At 39.8% G+C, this 23,547-nt stretch overlaps 1 protein-coding gene across 8 annotated transcripts in view; it reads left to right on the top strand.

Moving 5' to 3' along the window:
• The window catches only part of TAF1 (TATA-box binding protein associated factor 1), a 68,313-nt gene extending 54,948 nt beyond the window's left edge, over window positions 1–13,365 (top strand). For 2 of the 8 annotated variants that reach the window (XM_057719239.1, XM_057719240.1), the window contains exons 33-39: window positions 2,799–2,866; window positions 3,186–3,302; window positions 6,463–6,588; window positions 7,393–7,494; window positions 7,763–7,919; window positions 8,526–8,703; window positions 11,400–13,362. In XM_057719239.1, coding sequence (XP_057575222.1) covers window positions 2,799–2,866; window positions 3,186–3,302; window positions 6,463–6,588; window positions 7,393–7,494; window positions 7,763–7,919; window positions 8,526–8,703; window positions 11,400–11,622 — 971 coding nt within the window. In that variant the 3' untranslated portion in view covers window positions 11,623–13,362. Of the gene's footprint in view, window positions 1–2,798; window positions 2,867–3,185; window positions 3,303–6,462; window positions 6,589–7,392; window positions 7,495–7,762; window positions 7,920–8,525; window positions 8,704–11,399 lie in introns of all 8 variants that reach the window. The other 6 variants (XM_057719242.1, XM_057719245.1, XM_057719243.1 and 3 more) reach the window with 4 other exon arrangements.
• The last annotated feature ends 10,182 nt before the right edge of the window (window positions 13,366–23,547 follow it).

Genomic DNA, 23,547 nt, shown 5'->3' with positions numbered 1-23,547 from the left:
TATCTGGGTATTTTTATCCTTTTACGGTGGTGTTAACAGTGGTTTGCCACCACCACCACCATCTTTCATCAAAAATATTATACATCAGTGCCATTTTGCATATAGTAGAGTAATAGAGTTAAATAGCTGAAACCCTTGTAGCTCTGGAGAGCATGGGCTGTCAAAAACTGAGAACAGACACAGGTGGTAATCAAAACACATAGAGAAGTGTATCAGCTTTATAAATAAGTGTATTTTTTATATTCTGGTGGTATTATTAGTGGGTATTTCTTTAGAGTTGTGTGTTGCAAAGAAGACGGGGAATGAAGAGGTCACATCTTTAAAATGGTTTGAAGTAAGAGAGAAAACTTTGCAAATGTATTAAAGCTAATTTTTCCCTGTATTATAAATGAGAGCATTGAGATATTGAAAGGGTTGGTTTATGTTTAGGTTTCAAAACTGAAGCGCTGAATTCTTAATCCATAGGCTGGAATTTTAGCGATGAGTCAGGTCCTTGTAGGTATAAGAGCCAGGATACTGTAATAAGCTGATGTTGTACTGGCTTGGTGAAGGAGGCCTGTAACCTCTGTGCAGCCTGTTTTGTCATGCATTTCTATCAACATGAAAGCTTGTCTGATAACTTTTGCAGTCTGTCTCTGTCAGTACTTTGAGGACCAACCTACTGGTGGCCGTAGGAGATTAGAACTCAGAAACTTCGGTCTTCTTATCACTCAAACTGTTCTTGACTGTGAGCCAGCTCTGGCTGTCTTTATATGTGTCCTGAGTATCTTTTGGTTGACTGAGTTTTCTTTCTGGTTTGTGTTTGGCACAGTCAGCTTGTATGAGGACACAACTTTATTTTACATCTTTTATAAAGAATAGATGACCTATGCTTATGAGAGGCTTTAACTGAAGAAGACTTATTTGTTTGTATAATAGCTTGCAATGGCATGAAAACTTCACATGTGGTATATTTTTTATCCTTTACATCCTGATAAGTAGTAGGTTTAATTCAAGGAACACTTCCTCTGTGAAGCCTTACTTAATTCTTCTTTCCCTCTTACATCCCAGAATTTGGCCACTTCCTCCTCTATGCCTCTACTGAATCCTATATATATTTTTTCACTGCATTGTATCACCCCCTTTGTTTATAGTCTATCTCACTGTGCTAGACCATAAGCTTCTTGAGGATATGGTCTATATCTTACTTATTTCTGTGTTTAATGTCTGGCACCTAGAAGATACTCAGAAATGTTTTATGAATGAGTAGGTGAATGAACAGTATGTTAAAGAATATTATAAAGCACTTAAAGCAGGGAATAAAAACTCAGATGCCTTCAGGCTCCAGGCATAAAGGAGTTAAGCAGACCTGGTAGGGACTATGGTAACCTGGGAAACACATGCCTTATCTAAAAGGGGCAGCTGCTACTCAGATCCAGCCCATTGGTGCCTTGTGAGAATACTGACCCTGTGTTGCCACATCTTTTAATTTTTTATTTTTTTGGCACACAGGCTTAGTTGCTCCGCGACATGTGGGATCTTCCTGGAGCTAGGATCGAACCCGTGACCTCTGCTTTGGCAGGCGGATTCTTAACCACTGCGCCACCTAGGAAGCCCCTCTTTTAATTTTTTAAAAGGAGCCAGACATTTGGGTTTTTATGTGAAATCTCTTGATTGTTAAATGTTGCCAACTAATTAAGGTTTTTTTCACTTTTTATCGAGGTATAGTTTACATACAGAAAAGTGTATATATTATGAGTGCACAGCTTAATCCATTTTCACAAACTGAAGTGATTTTTTTAATTGAAGTGTAATTGACCTACAACAATATGTTAGTTTCAGGTATAAAGTACAGTTTGACATTTCTGCACATTACAAAACGATCACCACCTGAACTGATTTTTTTTGAGCCATATTTGGATTGACCTGCAAGACACCAGTTTGCAACTTGTGACGAAAGCTGTATGGGGAACTGTGTAGTTTGGTTAAGAATCACCTAGTAGCTTAAGTATCTTAAAGAGATACATCAGTCACATGCAGTGTGTGGACCTTATTTGGATTATGATTCCAAAAAATCAAATGTCAAAGAACATTTGTAAAACAGTCAGGGAAATTTGAATATTGACTAGCTGTTTAATAATATTAAAGAATTATTATTAACTATTTTAGGTGTAATATAGTTGGTTTTTTTTAAAATAGACTATTTTTTAGAGCAGTTGAGAGCAAAATTGAACAGAAGGTATAGAGAGTTCCCATGTACCCTGTGCCCCATACATGCACAGCCTCCCCTGTTATCAACGTCCCCCACTCAGGTGGTACATTTGTTATAATCGATGAATCTACATTGACATATTATCACCCAAAGTCCGTAGTTTGCATTAGGGTTCACTCTGGGTATTGTACATCCTATGGATTTTGACAGATGTATAATGACATGTATCTACCATTATAGTATCATACATAATTATTTTTTTTTAAGTCTTTAAATACACATACTGAACAATTTGTGGATGAAATGAAATGCTGGAATTTGCTTCAGAATAATTCAGGAAGAGTTTGAAAGTTGGTGTAAATGAAGCAGGATTGACCATGTATTGATAATCATCGACACTGAGTACATGGGAGTTCATTTTATTAGAGTCTCTGTTTTTGTATGTGTTTAAAATTTTCTACCTCCGAAAGTAGAGCAAGAGTCCAAGTTAAAGCTGAAGCATGATTTTTTGGATCTAGGATAAGGGGACACCACTGCTGGCGACAGAATGTAAGTTTCTGGAATTAAAGTCTGCAAAGGTAATGGCATTCTCTTTTTTCATTTATAGGGCCTGAAAGTCAGTATACTAAGACTGCTCAGGAGATTATGAACATCTGTTACCAGACACTGACTGAGGTAAGTGGTAAAGAGGCAGTCCCCTTAGGATCTAGCTTTCTGGAATCCCTTTGTTCCCTAGAGCGATGAGGAGGCTTTCTCTGCCTATCCTGTTTTAAAATGTACTATCCCACCCCAACCCTCAACCCACATCCCTTATTTCTTTCCTTGCTTTATTTTCTTACCTAGCACTAAGTGTTTTTAATAACTATGTAATTATTTACTTTAATGATCACATGTGTCCTGCCACTAGAAGAGAAGCTCCTTGAAGACAGGGATTTTCCTTTGCTCTTTTTACAACTTTTGTTGAATGAATTCACGAAATTTCTTTATTTCTCAGTACGATGAGCATTTGACTCAACTTGAGAAGGATATTTGTACAGCTAAAGAAGCAGCTTTGGAGGAAGCAGAATTAGAAAGCTTGGACCCAATGACCCCAGGGCCTTATACACCTCAGGTGAGTCTGAGGACTAGAAACCTCCTCTTACAGTTTTCTTATTGGTTTGGGAAATTGGGAGCATGTTAACAGATGTGTTTACTGAGACACCCTTCTTCTCTGTCCTTCCTCTTCATATGCCTTTCGTGTGCTTTCTTGTCTTCTCAAAGGCTAAGGTGAGTGAGGGCCATGGGTCTTGGTAGCCTTGTTGAATCCAGTAGAGACAGGTATGGGATGAATGAATGGGGTGGAGTCTTAGTTATTTAGGCAGTATTTAGGAATACCAGATTCTTGATTACCATGGCCAGAGGCATCCTCTTGAGTCTCTGGAGCTCCCTTGTGCCATGCATTGAGATTCTAGGACATCCCTAGAGTATAGACATGGGCCACGTTGTTCCTGTGCCTTATAGATGCCTGATTACTCATTTCCTCTGAAATATCTCAGTGTAGCTCAAATGTCACCCATTTTCCTGGACTGACTACCTCTCCTCGTAAATGAAGACAGGTAAATGTTCTTAAATTTTCATGTCAAACACTAGAGCGCCAGATTAATAAGAAATTTTTAGTCTTTCTGATCTGACCCTTGAATATACTAAGAGTCTGTTTCATCTATACTGTACTCTTAAAGGGCCGGCATATTTGAAGACTAGGCCTTACCAGAATATAACTGTATTGGAGGCACTATGGTAAAGTGGAAAGTACATGAAGTTTGGTATAAAACAGTCCTGGGTTTGAGTCTTAGCTCTGCTACTATCTAGCTTTGTGAACTTGGGAAGTTAACCTCTCTAATCCAGTTTCCTTTTCTCTGAAATGTACTTTTCAAGATTTGTAAACATGAAACAAGGTCATTTGCCTAGCACATAGTAGACATTCAGTAAATGTTTATTTCCTTATCTGTATGAAAGTCATCTACAGGGTTCTCAGAGACCCTTTCAAATTTAACCAAATATTCTAATGCAAATTCCTCCCAATTCCCTACTGGAAAACTTTTTCCCACCTGCTCAGGTTTCACTCTGAACTAATAACGTGTGATCTCTGTTGGATAATTGCTGTCTATATCTCTTTCATGCACTCTCCCCATCTATCTTTTACTTTCTCTTTCACCCCAAAACCTAGGTCACTGAGGGGCCAAGTATAAAGAGCCCTAAGATACTTCTTCCAGGCCCAGAACAAGGAAAGGCTTTTGGAGTATGTGGGCAGATTGGGTCAAGGGGGCTTGGGTGAGTGATGTTGCCCAGGAAGGAAGGTCGTATTTGCTAATAGGCCCACAGCTTCCACAAGACCCTTTCTGGTAAGTTAAAGCCGGGTTTTAGCCATCATTCGTCAAGAGAGTCTAGCAACTGAGTGGCACTGGCTTTCTCTGGTCTGTGACAGCCTAAGGCTAGCCTTTTGGTGAGTCAAAGCCTTAGACCCAGAAGTCATTTTCCTTTCTTCCCTTCCCCTCTCACGCTATCTCAAATGGCTGAGGAAAACCTGGCAAGTGTTCTCCCTCCTGAGCAGTAGCTATTGTTTGGTGCAGTTATTAGAGGATCTCCTGTGAAGAGTAGGATGTAGATATTGCCTCTTCATTATTCCAGTTCACTCTTCATCATTACCTTCACTCATATATACACATTTTTAAAATAGTAAGCCCAATTCATTACCTCTAAACCTGAAGGAGATGCACATGAGTGATTGTCCTTACTACACTCAAACCCAAATACTATTAAGGTGTGTTTGTGTTTTAACCTGCCATAATACAGTTTCGTTGTATAGAAACATGACAGTAATCATACTTTACTTCCAGCTCTAAATGGTGGTAATCAATAATGTATTTTCACTCAACTATTACTACCCAGCTTGTACTGCACCATACATTTAGCTTAACACTATCTAAAATTGCTTGCTTTACATTTTCCCACATAGCGTTTCATTCCCTAATTTTCTCTTCTTTTGTTCCACAACAGTTTGTATCTGCACTGTAATGCTTTGAATTCTATTTTGCCTCTCTTCCTCCAAAACCCTGTTCCCAATCGGCCTTGTTTGTTTGCTTTAAAAACAACAACAAATCCAACAACAGAGTAACACGTGTGGGTTTTTTGTTGATAACAGTAATGTTCAATTGGGACAAATTGGAAAATATACACAATAAATAAGTTAGCTAAAATCAAGTCCACCACTCAGAAAGAACCAACCACTGTGAATATTTTGGTGTGTTTCAAATCTGTAACGTGTGTGTGTGTGTGTGTGTGTGTGTTTATAGACACATTTTTAAAGTGAAATTGGTCATTATGATTTTGTGTCTTGTTTTCACGTTACATTACATTGTGAGCATTTTATTTCAGTAAATAGTCTTTGAAAACGTTTTTTAATAGCCGCGTAATATTTCTACCCTCAGCCAGCTATTTAGAGAACATTTTCCTGCTTTTCCAGGCTGTTCTTTTTTAGTTGCTCCTGCCCTCCTTTCACTGAATAGTCCATTTGCTAAATCCCTGTTCTCTTCAGGAGAGGGAAGAAGAAAGGGAGCTATAATTTGTTGACTACCAAGCATTGGGTAAGGAGCATATACACATCTCTTAATTCTCCCAAACAACCTTGTGAGGTAGACGTTATCATCCATGTTTTACAGTTGAGGAAACCAAGGCTTAGAGAAATTAAGCAATTTGTTAAAGTTACTCAGCTACCAAATGGTGGAGCCAGGACTCAAACCCAGGGCAGTTTACTCCAAAGTCCATGGTTTTTCACCATACCATTTTGCCTTGTAGCATCCTCTGGTGAGCTCATAAGCTATTACCCCATTCCATGCTCTGGTTGGAATTGAAATTTCTTTATCTCATTTGCTAAACCAAAGGCTCCAAATAGCACTGGTATGAAGCCCTGGGCCTAAAATCAGTAAGACAAGGCTTAGAAGAAATTAGGTTATTGACCATAAAGGCTGTTAGGACATAGAATTGTCCCATAGCTTTGATGCTTTTCTGCTTCAGGCTTCTGATCATATACATCAGATGCCTCTCTGCTAGAATGAGCAACATTTGTGAGAATCCCAAAAACCTGTCCATAAAGCTGTGTCAAAACTATGTTTTCTCTTTAAATGGATTGTTCTGCATGACCTTTTTCTGCAGTGAATGCTCTAAAGGGGAGTTCTCTGTATTTCTTACTCCCTTTACTAAATAGAAGCTAAGTTGTATGGTTTGTGCCACAGCCTCCTGATTTGTATGATACCAACACATCCCTCAGTATGTCTCGAGATGCCTCTGTGTTTCAAGATGAGAGCAATATGTCTGTCCTGGATATTCCCACTGCCACTCCAGAAAAGCAGATGACACAGGTAGGATATTCTTTTTCTCTTTGTGAGATTGGTAGTATGCTTGGGGGTAAGGGATGGGGGAGTGATGATGGTGATATATGACATGTGTTAAGGATGATGATTGGACCCCTTGGCCCTGGGAACGAAGGCCTGGAAATGTGGTTTCAGGGTGGGATGGTGGCAGGTGATATGACTGGCATTGTCTTCTGTCACTGTGGGCAGGTCAGGCATAGCAGAACTTAAGGGATGGCACAAGTGTGAAAAGTATGTGAAGCATCCACAGTAGCCTGACAGGTGACTAGAAAGACCAACTGCATTCAGAAACAGAGTTCAAAATAATTGCCCTGCTACTTTACTGTATATGAGTTATCAAAGTTATTTTTAAAATTAAGTCTTTAAAATTGGCCTTTTCTAGAGGTGTCAGCAGATCCTCCTGATGTGAAGCCAGAAATCTTATCAGCTGATCTCAGTCAGGGTTTCACTGGCAAGTGCAAAATCCAGGAGGGTTTTTCCTGTCCCAAAGAGTCCAACAAAAGCTAGGGAAAGCTTGGTTTAGTAAGGAGGAGTCTCCTTGTGATGATACAGTAATAGTACACCAAAGACCTTCCTGTTCTTTGGGTTTATTTTTTTTCCTAACCCCTACCTGTGATTTCCAAAGAATGAATGGGGGGAAATGCACATGCCTTGAGCTGTGTAAACAGCCCCCACTAACTGTGGGGTTGGCTGGGATATCAGGGAGGAGCACCTGTCCTGGGTGAGAGCCCTTGGTTAACTCCTCCTACCGGCACGTCCCTCAATGATGTGCTGTTTGTGTTCCTTACTCAGATGCGCCAGGGCCGAGGTAGGCTGGGCGAGGAAGACTCTGATGTAGATATTGAAGGGTATGATGATGAGGAGGAGGATGGGAAACCTAAGACTCCAGCCCCAGTGAGTATGCTTACAGAAAGCTTATGGTTACATTATACCCTTATATGGTAGGAGCCCCAACAGTACAGGACAGGCCAAATCCCCAGGTGATATCAAAGGGTCTCCATAGTGAGGCCCAATCTGAGTTTAGTCTTTGGAACCAGCTAAACAAATCTATCCACCAAAGTTACTTAACTTCTTGTAAGGCAGCACGAGGGGGCTGGTGGTGGCTTCTGGTCTCTTACTTGGTCAATTAATGGGACTTTGATCCTCAACTGGTCTCATTCAGGAAGGTGAAGATGCAGATGGTGATCTTGCAGATGAAGAGGAGGGAACTGTGCAACAGCCTCAAGCCAGTGTCCTGTATGAGGATTTGCTTATGTCTGAAGGAGAAGATGATGAGGAAGATGCCGGGAGTGATGAAGAAGGAGATAATCCTTTCTCTGGTACGTAGCTCACCATGGCACCCTCAGGATTCGGGAGGGAGTTCTGGGCCACATATGCTGTTGCCAGAAGCTTCTCTTTTATTGAAGTCCCATTAATAGACCTCAGGGTACTGAGCACTCGCTCATAGGATCATCAAATTCATTAGTCATAGAAGAGGTGAAGAAATACAGCATAGGAAGTACAAAAGATGACAGAGTAAAAGGCAATGCCGAAGCAGCAGCTTTGATTTGAATACTTGATAAAAATGAGAAAGAAGCGTTATATGTGGCAACAAGGAAGGAAAATTAAGAAAAAAGATCCTGCTTTGGGATGTTTTGTGAATTAATGTTGATGGCAGGGGAAGAGTATAGGAGGAGGTGATAGGAAAAAAAAAAACAAACAAACCAAGAAACCCAGATAGATTGCGCTGAAATGGAAAAAGGAAATAGTTTTTTAATTCACTTTCCAAACTACAGATCTGGTCAATGTTGACCCTAGGCAATCCTCTGAGGTTAGGAGTCTAGGCAGGATGCCTGTGTAGATGCATGAGATTAACTAGTTCTGGAAGACTAAGCCAAAGATGTTAATTCTGTCGAGTTTATCTCAGGATCTGTCTCTTTTCACAGCTATCCAGCTGAGTGAAAGTGGAAGTGACTCGGATGTGGGATCTGGTGGGATAAGACCCAAACAGCCCCGCATGCTTCAGGAGAACACAAGGATGGGCATGGAAAATGAAGAAAGCATGATGTCCTATGAGGGAGACGGTGGGGAGGCTTCTCATGGTTTGGAGGATAGCAACATCAGGTAATCGGCAGCCACACTCTACAGGGCTGTGGCATCAGTGCCCAGCTATGATGTCAGAGGGCCCAGCATCAGATTACTTTCATCCATCAAACATTTCCTGAGCACCTACTAGGGCCAGGCACTGTGCTAGGCCCTTGGGGATACACAGAGGAGCAAGACATATCCTGCCCTTGAGGAGCTCACAGTCTAGTGGAAGAGACTGATACAAACAAAATTATTAAAAATACAGTGTGGTAAGAGGTATATAGCTTAAGTTAAGTACAAAGTGCCAAGTCACCACTGAGGAGGGAGTATCTCTCTCTGTTTGGAGTAATCAGGGGAAGTGTCACAGATGGAGGAAGATTTGTACTGGGCCTTACAGGATGAATAGGAATCTACTAAGTAGATAAGTGGCAGCAGGTGAGGAGATCCTTAGAGCTGGAGCAGTATATTCAAAGGCATAGAAATATAGCAAAGTAAATTCCAGACTGAAGGGAGGTTGCTGGGAGTTGTGACCCTAGAGGGAGCAAGGGATTATATTGTAGAGGACCTTAATTGGCATGGTAAGATATTTGGATTATGGTTAATGGGAATCATCACTTTAAGGAAAAGAAAGTAACATCAAATTTGTGTGTTAAGTGATTCTACGGCAATGATAAGGAATTCGGCTAGGATCTTTTAGGAGTGGAAGAAAGGGAAGGGACATATTCATGAGCTGTTTAGAGGGTATATCAATTGGATTTAGGAGGTAAGGAGATTAGATATATAATGAGTGGGAATGTCACTGAGATAAGAAAGAGGAAAAACAGGTATTAGATGGAGTGGGAAAGGGGGCAAAAAATGAATTTGTCTTTGGACATGTTGGATTTAAGGTATATATGATACAGCTAAGCCAGAGGTATGCAGCAAGCAGTTAAGAGTCTATTCATCCAGCAAGTATTTATCACAAGTGCCAAAGCAACTAGGAAGGAAGCAGCTCCCTTCCTTCAAGGAGTTCAGTCTAGTGGGAAATCTAAAACAGGCAAACAGATGATGATCACAGTGTAACATGAAAAGTGCTGTGATAGGCAATGACAGGAGTTTTCTGGGACTTAGGTAGGAGTGGAGTAGGGGAGCTGGTTAGAGAAACGGAATCAGAATAGGAATTAGCTAAATGAAGAAGAAAGGGAAGGGCATCCCAGAGACGCAAGAACAGCATGTATGAAGACACAGAGGCATGAAACACATGAGAAGGCAAGTAGCTCAGTGTGGCTGGAGCTTTTGGTCGTGATCCGTGTGATATAGACAGTTTAAAGAGGTAGGTAGGGGCCAAATTATGAAGGGCCTGAAAACTTGGGGCAGACATTGAATGAGAGTAGTATGATCAGATCTGTATTTTGGAAAGATTGCTCTGTGCCCCAAAAGAAAGATGGGCGAAGGCCATGAATTAACAATTCACAAAAGAAATGCAGATGGCCAATAAATATATGAAAAATTAACTTCCCTAAGAATCAAAGAAATGCAATAAAACAATGAAATGCAATTTTTTACCTATAAGATGGGCAAAGATTAAAATGAATGATAATGCCCAGTGTTGGAAAAGACATGAGGAAAAAGGCATTCTGAAACGACTGGTTGGTAATGTAAATTGATAAAATGGGGTAGGTGAGAGAGGTACAGCAATTTATCATTATAAATCAGAAACTTAAAAGATGTGCATCCCCTTTGGCCCCCAAATTCCATATCTAGGAAGTTATTCCATGGGAATAATAAAGTACCTTCATCAAGATGTTTGTACAAGGATGTTTATCACAGCATTGTTTCTAATAGTGGGAAAATTGAAGACAGCTTAAATGTTCTAGTGAGAGACTGTGAAATAAATCATGTTACAGCCATACAGTGGAATACCATGCAGCTATTAAAATGATGCTATAGATGTATGTTTATTGACATGGAAAGATGTTCATTATAAACATTAGTGGAAAAGCAGATTCCTAAAGAGTATGTAGACTATTCCAATTTTGTAAATAAAAAAAAATGTTTAAGCATCGAAGTGAAGTGCATAGAAAAAAAATTTGGAAGGTCATATACCAAAAGATTATCTCTGGGTGGTAGAATTATTGGTGATTTTTTTTTCTGGTGTATATTCTAATTTTTTTAAACCAGTGAACATGCATTACTTGTGTTTCTTTTAAAGTAAAATTAAGAATAAACAAACAAACAAAAATAAAGAGCACTCTGGCAGAAATGTGAAGAATTAATTGGGGGAGAGCAGGACTGGAGGCATGAAGACTGATTTAAGTGGTGCAGGCCAGAGATCACAAAAGACTAAGCCAAGGCAGGCAGAATAGGGATGGAAAGGAGGGGATAGAAACAAGATACATTGAAAAGGTAGAATCTTCAGGACTGTTGACTAATTGGATATGTAGGTGAGCGAAGCTGTAAATGGTAGATGAAACTATGAGGCTGTCAGAGCATTTATGGTCACGTAAACTGGCAGTGTGTTGTTTAGATGTAGGGGAGTTTCTTTCATTCTGATTCTTGCATATATGAAGTTGGCAAGCTGATGTTTTTGAATAGGATCATTTTTCTCTCAGGGACCTGTAGAACAGTCCAGAACCGTCATTTTAGTGTCCAGGGGATGTGAGATGGGCTGATCCCTTGGTGGCACCAAGATCGGGACTGGTCAGCTAGAGGATGGTGTCCGAGCTTGAGAGATGACATGTTTCTCTTCTCAGTTATGGGAGCTATGAGGAGCCTGATCCCAAGTCGAACACCCAAGACACAAGCTTCAGCATCATCGCTGGGTATGAGGTATCAGAGGAGGAAGAAGATGAGGAGGAGGAAGAGCAGCGCTCTGGGCCGAGCGTACTAAGCCAGGTCCACCTGTCAGAGGACGAGGAGGACAGTGAGGATTTCCACTCCATTGCTGGGGACAGTGACTTGGACTCTGATGAATGAGGCTTCCTTTGGGCCTCTTTGGTCAGCCTTCCCTGTTCTCCAGCCTAGGTGATTCACCTTTCCCCCATTTGTTTATATTTGTACAGTGTCTGATCCTGAAATCACCAGATTAACTAATACCGTAGCCTTTAAAAAATAGTAAGTAAATGATAATAAATTACCTCTGCTGATCTTCCTGGGGCTGTACCACCTTTTGATTTAAAACCAAGCAACCCTCTTCCCCTTACCACTAACAAAAAGAGAGTAATCTCCTTCTTCTCCAGTGCCCTCCTTTAACTCCATTTATTGCTCTTAGTATCATTTTTTTTCCTGGGAAAGGAAGAGAAATTATAAAAGAACTAATAACTTTATGTCCTCTTGATGTTTTAGAAAATTTCCAAGCATGGTATCCTCTCAGTTTTCTAATTTGCAGGCTGGAACAGGTGACAGCCCCCCTGCTGGGACAGAGAATTGGATTCTAGTGGACTCTGTGCCACGCTGAAAGCATAAACCTATTGGACAAACTGAACTGCCCATTATTTTATTATTTGATTATACAATGCCTTGTTCCTAAATGGATTGGAGGCAAATAGCTATATATCTTTGAAATAGCCTATATGTCAGAAATGGTATGTTGCCATGTGAATGTGTTCTGTCCCTCCCCCCCCCAGGGGAAATGGTAGGGAAATGGTAAGTTCCTTAGGGCAAAGACTGTGTCTTCTGTTTCTTTTCATGCTTAGGATATGGTTCTGTGCAGAATAGGTACTCAGTAAATGTTCCTAGAATCATAAAATCCTCAACAGATTTGTTATTGAGCATCTGCTCCATGATAAGCATTCTATCAGATCCTTGGGATGCAAAGTTAAATAAGACACATTCCTTTTACCAAAGGATCTCACCATCAAGTTGGAGGAGGGGGAGTGGAATTCAAAATATGTTAATAAATGATTATAGTACTGTGAGATAAGCGCAATTAAGAAGCTAGATATAAAGTATAGGGGGAAATCGAGGAGTGATCATGTCTGAAAAAGTCAGGGCAGTCTTCCTAGAGGTAATGTTTAAGCTGATTGTTGAATAATTAGTAGGAGCTTGCCAGATGGAAAAGTCCAGGCAGAGTATAACATGAAGTGAAAAGGCCGAACTCCACAAATGGCAGAGTGTGTTCCTAGTTTGTTTGTTTGTTTGTTTGTTTGTATCTGCCTTGTTCCAGAAAGGATTTAGGGTGGTTTATGTTCCAGTCCCTCAATGCTGGAATGGCTAGAGATGAGACTGAAAGATGGACAGGAAGCATATCATCAAGAGCTTTGAATTTGATGCTAATGAATGTGAATTTTATATTATGAGAAACAATGAGCTCTAGTGGTGTGATATAATCAGATTTGTGTTTTAGAAATTTTCTGTGTATTGAATGAAGAAGGAAATTGAAGAATCATGTAACAAGTGTGATACCATTTTTCTAAATGATAAAACCATGTGTGTATATTTATATGTGTTTATATATACTTGTATATGTAAAGGAAAAGGTCTGAAAGGATATACGCAAAACTGTTCATGGTAATAACCTCTGGGTAATGGGATTGGAGGGGAGGGGGCTACATGCTTGTTTGTATACTGGGTGGGGTATTGTGCTTTTATTTCTATATTGTTTGAATTTTTTTACAATAATGTATTATTTTTGTAATAAAAAATTAAAAAAAAATTCTAGTAGTAGTATGGAGAATGGTTTGGAGGGGGGTAAATCTGGTTCAAGCATGTGATGATGGAGCCTGAACTAGAGCTGTGGCATTAAGATGGGGAGGAGGGGGATGAGTTTAAGAGTTCTTTAGGGGATAGAATCAACAGGACTTGATGACTAATTGGCATTTGTGAGTGGAGAAGGAAGAATGGAACATGGCTTCCAGAATTTTGGTTTAGGTTGATTGGATGGGTACATGGTATTCATTCATTCATTCAGCATTTATTGAGCCACCTGTTTTTATCAAGTAGTCCACTAGATGCTGATACAAAAGCAAGGTCCAGTTTCTGATTGCAGGGCACTTAAAGTCTAGAATGAGAGATAGACATATAAATAAATATGTTTAATAAAAAGTGATCATTGCAATAAATATTTATGAAGTTTCATGCTGATAGGAAGGAGTTACCAACTCTGCTTATGGAGTAAGAATAAGAAGTCTTCAGAGAAGGGAACCTTTCAGATCATGAAGAGTAGGGAGGAGTTTGCCAGGGGAGGGGTGGAGAGGGGAGGAGGGTATTCTAGGCAGAGGGAACAGAATGCTTAGGGGTGTGAAAGTACATGGTCTGTTCATGGAACAACAAGTAGTTCTGGATGGATGGACTATAGGGAACATATGTAGTGTAGTGATTACGAGGCTCAGAATCAAATGCTCATTTTAGAGAGATCGCTGGCACAGTGTGAAAAATAGATGGGGACTTCCTAGGTGGCGCAGTGGGTAAGAATCTGCCTGCCAATGCAGGCAACACAGGTTCGAGCCCTGCCCTAGGAAGATACCACATGCCGCAGAGCAACTAAGCCCGTGCACCACAACTATTGTGCCTGTGCTCCAGAGCCCGTGAGCCACAACTGTTGAGCCCATGTGCTGCAACTACTGAAGTCCACACACCTAGAGCCTGTGCTCCGTAACAAGAGAAGCCACCACGCGAAGCCCACGCGCCACAATGAAGAGTAGCCCCTGCTCTCAGCAACTAGAGAAAGCCTGTATGCAGCAATGAAGACCCAACACAGCCAATAAAAAAATAATAAATCCAATAAATAAATTAAAAAACAAAAAACAACAAAAAAGAAAAAACCAAAAAGAAAAGAAAAGAAAAATGGATGGACTGGGGAGGGATTATGCCAGATGAGAGATGATGGACACTTAAACTGGCTGAGGCATTTGCAGTAGGAGTGAAATGAGACTTGGTGACTGACTGGATAATGATTGGATGACTGATTGGAGACTTGGTGACTGATTGGATAATGGAAAGTAAAAAAAAAAAGTGGAACCTAGGTTTCTGACTGAGGTGATTGGGTAAATGGTGATGCCATTCACTGAACAGATTGAGGATAAAATGTAGGAGAAATATCTAAGTTCGGTTGGGAGCATGTATGTTTAAAGTATGATAGGTAGAAAGCTTAGGATTTGTGCAAACTTGGGAGTAGGTGAGATCACCCAGGAGGCTGTGTAGAGTCAGAAGAGCATGGAGGGCAGAATGCTGGTGTAGACCAATTTTTAGGGGTGGCAGAAATAGAAGGAAAACTTGAAGAATGATATTTCTTAAACCAAGGAAGGAGTTTTAAAGGAAGAAAGAAAAAGACTTAGCATATATATCACAGAGAAATAAAGTAAAATAAAGTCTGAGAGCCTTTGGGTTTGGTAACCAGGAGGTCCTTGGTGACCTTAGCTAGCAAAAGCGAGTGAGGTTGGAAGCCAGCCTGCAGCAGGGTGAGAAACAGGTGGAAGATGAGGAAGTGACAATAGAGATCATAGACTACTCACTCTCTCAAGAAGCTGGGCTGTGAGGAATAGAAGAGGGAGAGTCTTAAGATGGAAGATAAATAGGGACCTCCCTGGCAGGCCAGCAGTTAAGCCTCCACGCTTCTACTGCAGGGGGTGAAGGTTCAGTCCCTGGTCAGGGAATTAAGATCCTGCATGCTGCTTAGTGCAGCCAAAAATTAAAAGAAAAAAAAAAAGATGGAAGATAAATATGCTTACATAAGCTTAGGGGAGAAAGCAATAGAGAAGGAGGGGTTGGAAAAAAATCAAGAAAAGATAATTGTTGGAAAGACCTCTGTGAAAACAGGGAGGAATATTAGCATAGATAGCATTTCCTCCCATAGGAGAAGAGATTTTTTTCCCCGTGAGACAAAGGAAGGACGGAGTTACAGATAAGTGTATAGATGAGGAAGATAGGAAGTTGGAGGAATTCACACTTCATAGCTTCAGTTTCCTCTGTGAAACGGATAAAATCATCCTTGTGAGAAATGTGAAAATGGAGTGGGAGCTTGAATAAAACTGTTGAACTACTGAGAGAATGAAAAAAACAGGAAACCTGCTAAATGTCCATCAGTAGCAGAGAGGTTGAATTACGGTACATCCAGTCTGAAAAAATATGCAACTGTTAAAAAAAGAATGAGGAAAGTCTGTATGTACTAATGTGGAAAGATATTCTTGAAGAAATAAGTCATAGAATAGTAGGTGGCATTTAATTTCATTTGTTTAGGGGACAAAGGGGATGTAAATCCATATTATCCATATTTGCATAATCACAGAGAAGATTTGGCATGTTGCGGCCTCAAACTGTTAACACCTCTAAGAGTGAGGTAGGGTGGGGGGGGGGTGCGCCCTTTTCACTGTAAACCCCTTCTATTAATGTTGAAGTGTTTCTTGGTACTTTTTTTAATGGTCATGAGGGAAATGGGAGCTGGAACTGACTAGGGATCCATAAAAGGACTGCTAGGTGTTGAATGCGCAAATGAGGTTAAAGTCTGTTTATCTAAAATGATACCAATTTATCTTATTGTGTGATTTTTCTCCAAAGGTCCTTAACCACACAGTTGTCAGGGTGTAGAAGCAGAAAAGGTAAAGCAGTTTGGGGTGAAGACCTGGATGTAAGAGATAGATTGGTGGGTTTTCTCTCAATAACCATTTCTTGACAACTCTGTACCAAGCACCGTGTGAGGTGCTATGAATACAGTGTTGGAGATGGACAAGTCCACACAAGAGTGTGACAAGTGAAATGACAAAGACAGTGTCCTATAAGGTACAGAGGAGGACATGTAACCTCAGCTCTGGAACTAAGGGAGTCAGACCTCCCCAAAGAGGAAGGCATTAGGGGTAAGGAATGGGCATCATTCCAGGCCAAGAGGCTGAGAAAATAGCATGTACAAAGAGCATGTGACCATGAATAGTTAGGGATGGTTAGAGCGTGGTGCATATGGAAGGGGCTGGAAAGAGCTGAAACTGAAATTAGCCAGGGTCCAAATCATGGATAGCTCTGTATGCTTTGCTGAAGAATCTGGACTTAATCCTGAAGGCAGTAGGAATCTATTGAAGGATTTGGATCACTTGAGCAGCAGTTTAGGCTATGGACTATAGAATAGGACTGGAGATGGTTGTGGCAGTCATTTAAGCAAGATATGAGTCAGTTGTAAAGCAAGAACAGTGGGCAAAAATTTGAGAAAATTGAGGAGGTAGAATCTACGAGTAACTGATTAAATGTGGGGGATGTTTCAGTCAATTAGTCAAGAAATATTGATTGAGCCTAAGGAGTGCCAGGCATTATTCTTCATGCTCTGAATATAACAGTGAATAAAACATACCCCCTTCCCTCAGAGAGTTTAGGATCTAGTAGGGGAGGAAGACAAACAAGTGAATGAGAGTGGAAGAAGTACTCCGAAGACAAAACAAAGTGATGTGAGAGGGTATGGGGTGAAGGTTCTAATTTAATGGTCAAGGAAGACCTTGCTGAGTAGCTGTCATTGGCATATGAAATATGCATGTATTACTGTGATAAAATATTTTTTTTAAATTTGAAGATGTAAGCAATGAAAAAAACACAAAAGGTACTTTAAAAGACTGGCCAGAGAAGTATTAGGAAACCAGGAAACAGTGTTTTTAGGGAAGCCAAAGGAGAACTTCAAAGGATGGAGTGGTCAGCAATGTCTAGTATTTGCAGTTTGTCATTTGGACTTGGCAGTTGGTCAGCCTAGTGAAAATAGTTTCTTTGGAATGGTGGGTGCAGAAAGCAGATGGCGAGTGGATTGAAGAATTGAATTGAATGTGAAGAAGTAGAAACAGCTTGATTTGATTAAATAATAGCTGTCATTCACTGTGCCAGCCTCTGTGCAGAGAGCTCTTCTTACCTGACCTCATTTAATCGTGAACCATCTATGAGATCGGTATTACTATTCCCATTTTACAAATGAGGAAACTTCCTCAGGAGCACCAAGGGTAGAAGAGAGTAGCCTTGAACTGGAGAAGAACCACCTTTAAATTAAGACCAGAAAGATGGGTATTGGATATAGAGAAGCAGTAGGAAGGAAACCATGCCTCTGGGCATTGTAGACCCTGGTAAGGAGTTTTGTCTATATCCTAAAAGTAGTGGGAAGTTTTTCAGTGTGAGTGGGGTGGAGCTTGAGAAGGTAACCTCAGGATTGTGTTTCCAAAACACCGGTTCCATATCAGTTTAAAAATAGCCAGATTTTTTCCTTTGGTAGTTTAATCTTCTTTGGCAATTCCAGGGTCTTAGGTATTATGGTGCAAAAATGTGCCTAAATATAATAATTTAACTTGTTTCCCCCTGACTTTGAAGATAAGTCACTGGTGTACTTGTACTGATTCCTAGGCCCCAATTCAACCTTCTTGAGTCAGAATGTCTAGGGAAGACTGGTAGTGTGTATATTTTACAGATGGCCCAAGTGATTCTTTTTTTTTTTTTATGCTGCACCGCGCAGCTTGCAGGGAATCTTAGTTCCCCGACCAGGGATCCAACGAGTGCCCTTGGCAGTGAAAGCACAGGGTCCTAACCACTGGACCGACAGGAAATTCACTCCAAGTGATTCTTACCTGGGAAGTTTGGGAAATTCTGATTCAGCAACATTCCCAAATTAATGCTATCCTCTGTATCAGCTGTTCTTAAACTAGCATTACATCAAAATGGGAATAGGGGTTGCATATTGTAAATTTAAGTTCCTGGGCTTGGAATGTGCATTTATTTTTATAAATTTATTTAATTATTTTATTTATTTATTGGCTGTGCTAGGTCTTCGTTGCTGCACACGGGCTTTCTCTAGTTGCTGAGAGCGGGGGCTACTCTTCATTGTGGTGCACAGGCTCCTCATTGTAGTGGCTTCTCTTGCTGTGGAGCACAGGCCCTAGGCACGTGGGCTTCAACAGTTGCGGCACATGGGCTCAGTAGTTGTGGCTCACGGGCTCTGGAGCACAGGCTCAATAGTTGTGGCGCACGGGCTTAGTTGCTCCGTGGCATGTGGAATCTTCCCAGGGCAGGGCTTGAACCCCTGTCCCCTGCATTGGCAGGCGGATTCTTTACCACTGTGCCACCTAGGAAGTCCGGAATGTGCATTTTTAATACGCACATCTATAATTCTGATGCAGATGGTCCTTAAAATAATACTAGCAATAATATTCATAATAATCCTTTGGTAAACATAAGTGCTTTAGAAGAAATATAGAACCACAATTTTTAAATTATCAGGTATATAGTATTACAAATTTATCCTTTGCTTTTTGGTTCATAATAACTTAATATTCAAGTTTTTTAAAAATAACAAATTACCCTTAATGTTATGCATCCAATCTATTATTTATAAATGTCATGCATAAATTGACAATTTTAAATTACATATAAATTTTAAATTCTGCAAGTTGGTTTAGATATATGTTAGACTTTCAAAATCATTTCTTTTAAATTTTGACTGTATAGGTTTGGATTTTCCACATTTTGGGGTCTCAGAATGCATTGTTTGCAATCAACTCCATATTACAGCTGTTCAACTTTTAAAAATATCCATTCATCCTGATTTACAGTAAAATAAAAGTGCGCTGCTTATATCCTGTGTTTGTAACTCTCTCACTTATATAGTACAAAGAAGACCTTGTATCAACCAAAAATTTGACTCAGTTATCTGTAAAAAGTGGTCAAATAACAGAGTAAGCAGAATTAAATTACATTTTAGTAGGCAGAGGGTATGTCATATCAATGATCACAAAATTATTCACTTTTCCTGTGTTTCCTTCTTATGAAATCAGGAATACTTTAAAGGGAGGAAACGGCTATATGGGAAAACTTGGGAGCACATTTATTTGCTCCAGTTCCCAAAGCTTGAGAAATAGTTAAATACTTAGGAAGGAAAAAGAATTTATCAATGAAAAATGAAGGTTGGTAGGGTGCCAGGTATATTTTGCTTCAATTTTCACAACTGTATCAGAAGAAAGTATATTAGAAGCTGTTTATTTTAGACAACTCACTTCCTAAATTTCTTTATCCTAAATTTTGACAGTCTGCCTCTCTTTTAAAATAACATCAGCATAGTGCTGGGCACATATTATGACCCTGAAGGCAAAGAGTTTAAAAGTCTTCTTATTTGTTTCTTTGTTTCCTCCCCCAGTATACTGGGAATTAAGATAAGCGCTCATTAGTAAACAAAGGTTCTAGATTTTTTTGAGGGGTGGGGGTGGGGTGCGCGGTAGCTCTTAGCTACCTGGTGGAAGGGAAGCTCACCAGAGTCTGGGAGAAGTGTCTTTTTTAAGGCCTCCCAAGTTATAGGGAGACCTGACCCCCCAGCCCAGTCCTTCCCCAATCCCTGATTTAGACAATTTGATGAAGTTTCTCCAATATTATATTACAAAAATTCTTAGGTCTCAATACTTAAAGTTAAAACTAATTGATTTCTTATTAATAAGGAATTTTCAGCCTTTTACCTTTGTTCTATATCAAACAGCTCTCAGTCTATCAAACAGTGGTTAAAATAATGGATCTTAGTCTGTTTGAAGGGTATGGACAATTTTGAAAATATGGTAAAAGCTGTGAATTTTCCCTCCAGAAAAAATAAAAATACACATAAATTTTTTTAATTAAAAATTTTTTATTTTATATTGGAGCATAGTTGATTAACAGTGTGTTAGTTTCAGATGTATAACATAGTGATTGTTATACATACATATGTATCTCTTCTTTTTCAAATTCTTTTCCCATTTAGGTTATTACAGAGTATTGAGCTGAGTTCCCTGTTCCATACAGTAGGTCCTTGTTGGTTATCTGTTTTAAATATAGCAATGTGTACACGAGTTTTGTATATGATATTAGGTGCTTGTTAGACTTCTGGTTAAGAAACTAATTTAAAAAGAGGTGTAGTCTGTTTAATGTAATTTTCTTTCCAAAGGTATCGAAGTTGTAAACAATAGAGCATAATTTAAATACTCCTAAATCTTTAGACAAAATCATAAGCAGGTTACATGCTGGGTCGCCAATTTACAATGGAAAGAAAAGTTGGGACAACACATTTTCATTCTCTGGAGGTAAATTTATAAGTCATTCCACTTCCTCCAACCTTGTGGCTGCCATCTGTAACTCCAGATTCCAGTAGAACGTCTTTGTGAACTATGAGGAAAATAATATTTCAACAAAAACCCACATTTCAGATCCAACTGTCTTAGAAACAGTGAAGTGTGGGGGTTTGAAATACAGGCTTAAGTATCACCTATACTTGTGGCTTCCATAGCTTACTAGCAATTAGCTAACATTCAGTTTCCTCAGCTGACAGGGTTGTAGTGAGAGTTAAAATAATGCCTATGAAGTGCTTGGCACAGTGCCTAGCATATGGTTCACACCCAGTAAATGTTAGCTGTGGTTATTATCTCTTCTGAATAAACAATAGTTCACACATTTAGACCAGTTTAAGTTATTCTAACTCCTTAAAGTGAAATCTCGATCTTAATGTGAAATTGCAACCACCAGTTAGTCTTATATTCCAGACTAAGCAGAAATCCTCAGGAGAGGAGGGTTTGTCAGAATTATTTGAGAGATGTTTTCAAACTCTCATTCTCCATTAATCTTCTCCCCCCACAGGGAGAGTTGCTTCCACTCTCACCCAGAGTTTTATCATCCCCTTGGCTGAAAAATCAGTGCCTTGGTGAGTCACTATTACAGATGAGAATGTACACAGGTAAAGGGAAAAGCTTCAGAATCACGTATTGACTTCATCTCTCTTTCTGGCAGGGCCAGAAAACTTTTCAATTTACTTGACTCTCCTTTGTTTAAAATAAACAACTCTTTATGACGCAGTCAAATAAAAGTAAAACACAAATGTCTGTTGGCTCTAGACAGCTCCAAGTAGTATAATAAAGCCAAACTATTGCAGATATGAAAAAAGCGTAAGAATGTGTCCACCATTAACTTTTGTAATTTAAATATTTTAGCTTTTCTTTCAAGTTTCTTTCTTTCTTCTTTTTTTTTTTTTTTTTTTTTTGTCGTCGCATTGGGTCTTTGTTGCTGCGTGTGGGCTTGCTCTAGTTGCAGTGAGCAGGGGCTACTCTTCGTTATGGTGCGTGAGCTTTTCAGTGCGGTGGCTTCTCTTATTCTGCAGCACGGGCCCTAGAGTGTCCGGGCTTCAGTAGTTGTGGCTCACGGGCTCTAGAGTGCAGGCTCAGTAGTTGTGCTGCACGGGTTTAGTTGCTCTGAGGCACATGGCATCATCCCGGACCAGGGATTTAACCCGTGTCCCCTGCATTGGCAGGCAGATTCTTAAACACTGAGCCACCAGGGAAGTCCCTCTTGTTTCTTGGTGTGTTTCTGAAATTCAAGTTTAGGATAAAAACTTGGTGGGTGTTTGTTTGTTTATTTGGCCACGCAGCTTGTGGGATCTTAGTTCCCCGACCAGGGATTGAACTTGGGCTGGGGCAGTGAAAGTGCCAAGTCCTAACCACTGGAGAGCCAGGGAATTCCCAAACCATGGGGTTTTAAAAGTTTTGCTTCTCATTTCATTTTCTCTTCTTATGATTTCATATTTTAAAATTATTTATTTATTGGCTGTATTGTGTCTTCATTGCTGTGTGTGGGCTTTCTCAAGTTGCGGCGAGCAAGGGCTACTCGTCCTTTCAGTGCGTGGGCTGCTCATTGTGGTGGCTTCTCTTGTTGTGGACCACGGGCTCTAGGCATGCAGGCTTCAGAAATTGTGGCACACGGACTCAGTAGTTATGGCTCATGGGCTCTAGAGCGCAGGCTCAGTAGTTGTGGTGCACGGGCTTAGTTGCTCCGTGGCATGTGGGATCGTTCCGGAGCAAGGAATGAACCCGTGTCCCCTGCATTGGCAGGTGGATTCTTAACCACTGAGCCACCAGGAAGTCCCTAGGGGTGGATTTGATACCAGAACATATCCCCTTCAGTGCTGGGGAATATTGATGACTGCCCTCTACCTTGGAGTCTCTTATCTGATGACTTGCAGACTATCCTTATTCTGTTAATATCTCATTTCATCAGATGGAGCTCAGTATATTTGCTAACATAAAACTTCTTAGCTACTGGAACAATCTATCCTGTGCTTATCCCAAATAAACTTAATTGAATTTGGAGTATTAAAAATTTCATAGATCTCTTGCAAAGATGGCTTATTTTAGATCCCTTACCTTTTTCCTTTGTTGGTTTTTAAATTGTAAAATAGTTCATGTGTATAAAAGAATATAATAGGGGTTGAGGGAGAGATGGATTCGGAGTTCAGGATTAGCAGATGCAAACTATTATGTAGAGAATGGATAAACAAGGTCCTACTGTTATAGCATAGGGAACTATCTTCAATATCCTGTGATAAAGCATAATGGGAAAGAATATAAAAAAGAATGTATAGGGACTTCCCTGGTGGTCCAGTGGGTAAGACTCTGTGCTCCCAATGCAGGGGACCTGGCTTCGATCCCTGGTTGGGGAACTAGATCCCACATGCTGCAACTAAGACCCAGCACAGTCAAAATAAATAAATAAATATTTTTTAAAAAAGAATGTATATAGCTGTATAGCTGAATAGCTTTTCTGTACAGCAGCAATTAACACATTGTAAATCAACTATACTTCAATAAAATAAACTTTAAAAAGGAATATAATGGACGTACTAGATATAAAGAATAATAAAACCATTAAATGTGTACCTACTGCATAAGAAATTATATATTTTTCTTCAGTAGTTTTATGTTGAAATAACTTTGAATTTACAGTAGAGTTTCAAATATAGTACAGACAGTTCCCATATACCCTTATCCTGATGTTAACCTTTCCCCTAATGTTAACATCTTAACCTGGTATATTTATCAAAACTCAGAAATTAGCATTCGTATACTTCTATTAACCAAACTAGAGACTCTATTCAAATTTTACTAGTTTTTTCACTTATGTCCTTTTTCTGTTCCAGGATCCAATCCAGGATACTATGTTGCATTT

Source organism: Hippopotamus amphibius, chromosome X (assembly GCF_030028045.1).
Source record: "Hippopotamus amphibius kiboko isolate mHipAmp2 chromosome X, mHipAmp2.hap2, whole genome shotgun sequence".
Classification (NCBI taxonomy): Eukaryota; Metazoa; Chordata; class Mammalia; order Artiodactyla; family Hippopotamidae; genus Hippopotamus; species Hippopotamus amphibius.
This window is presented reverse-complemented; position numbering and strand designations above follow the sequence as displayed.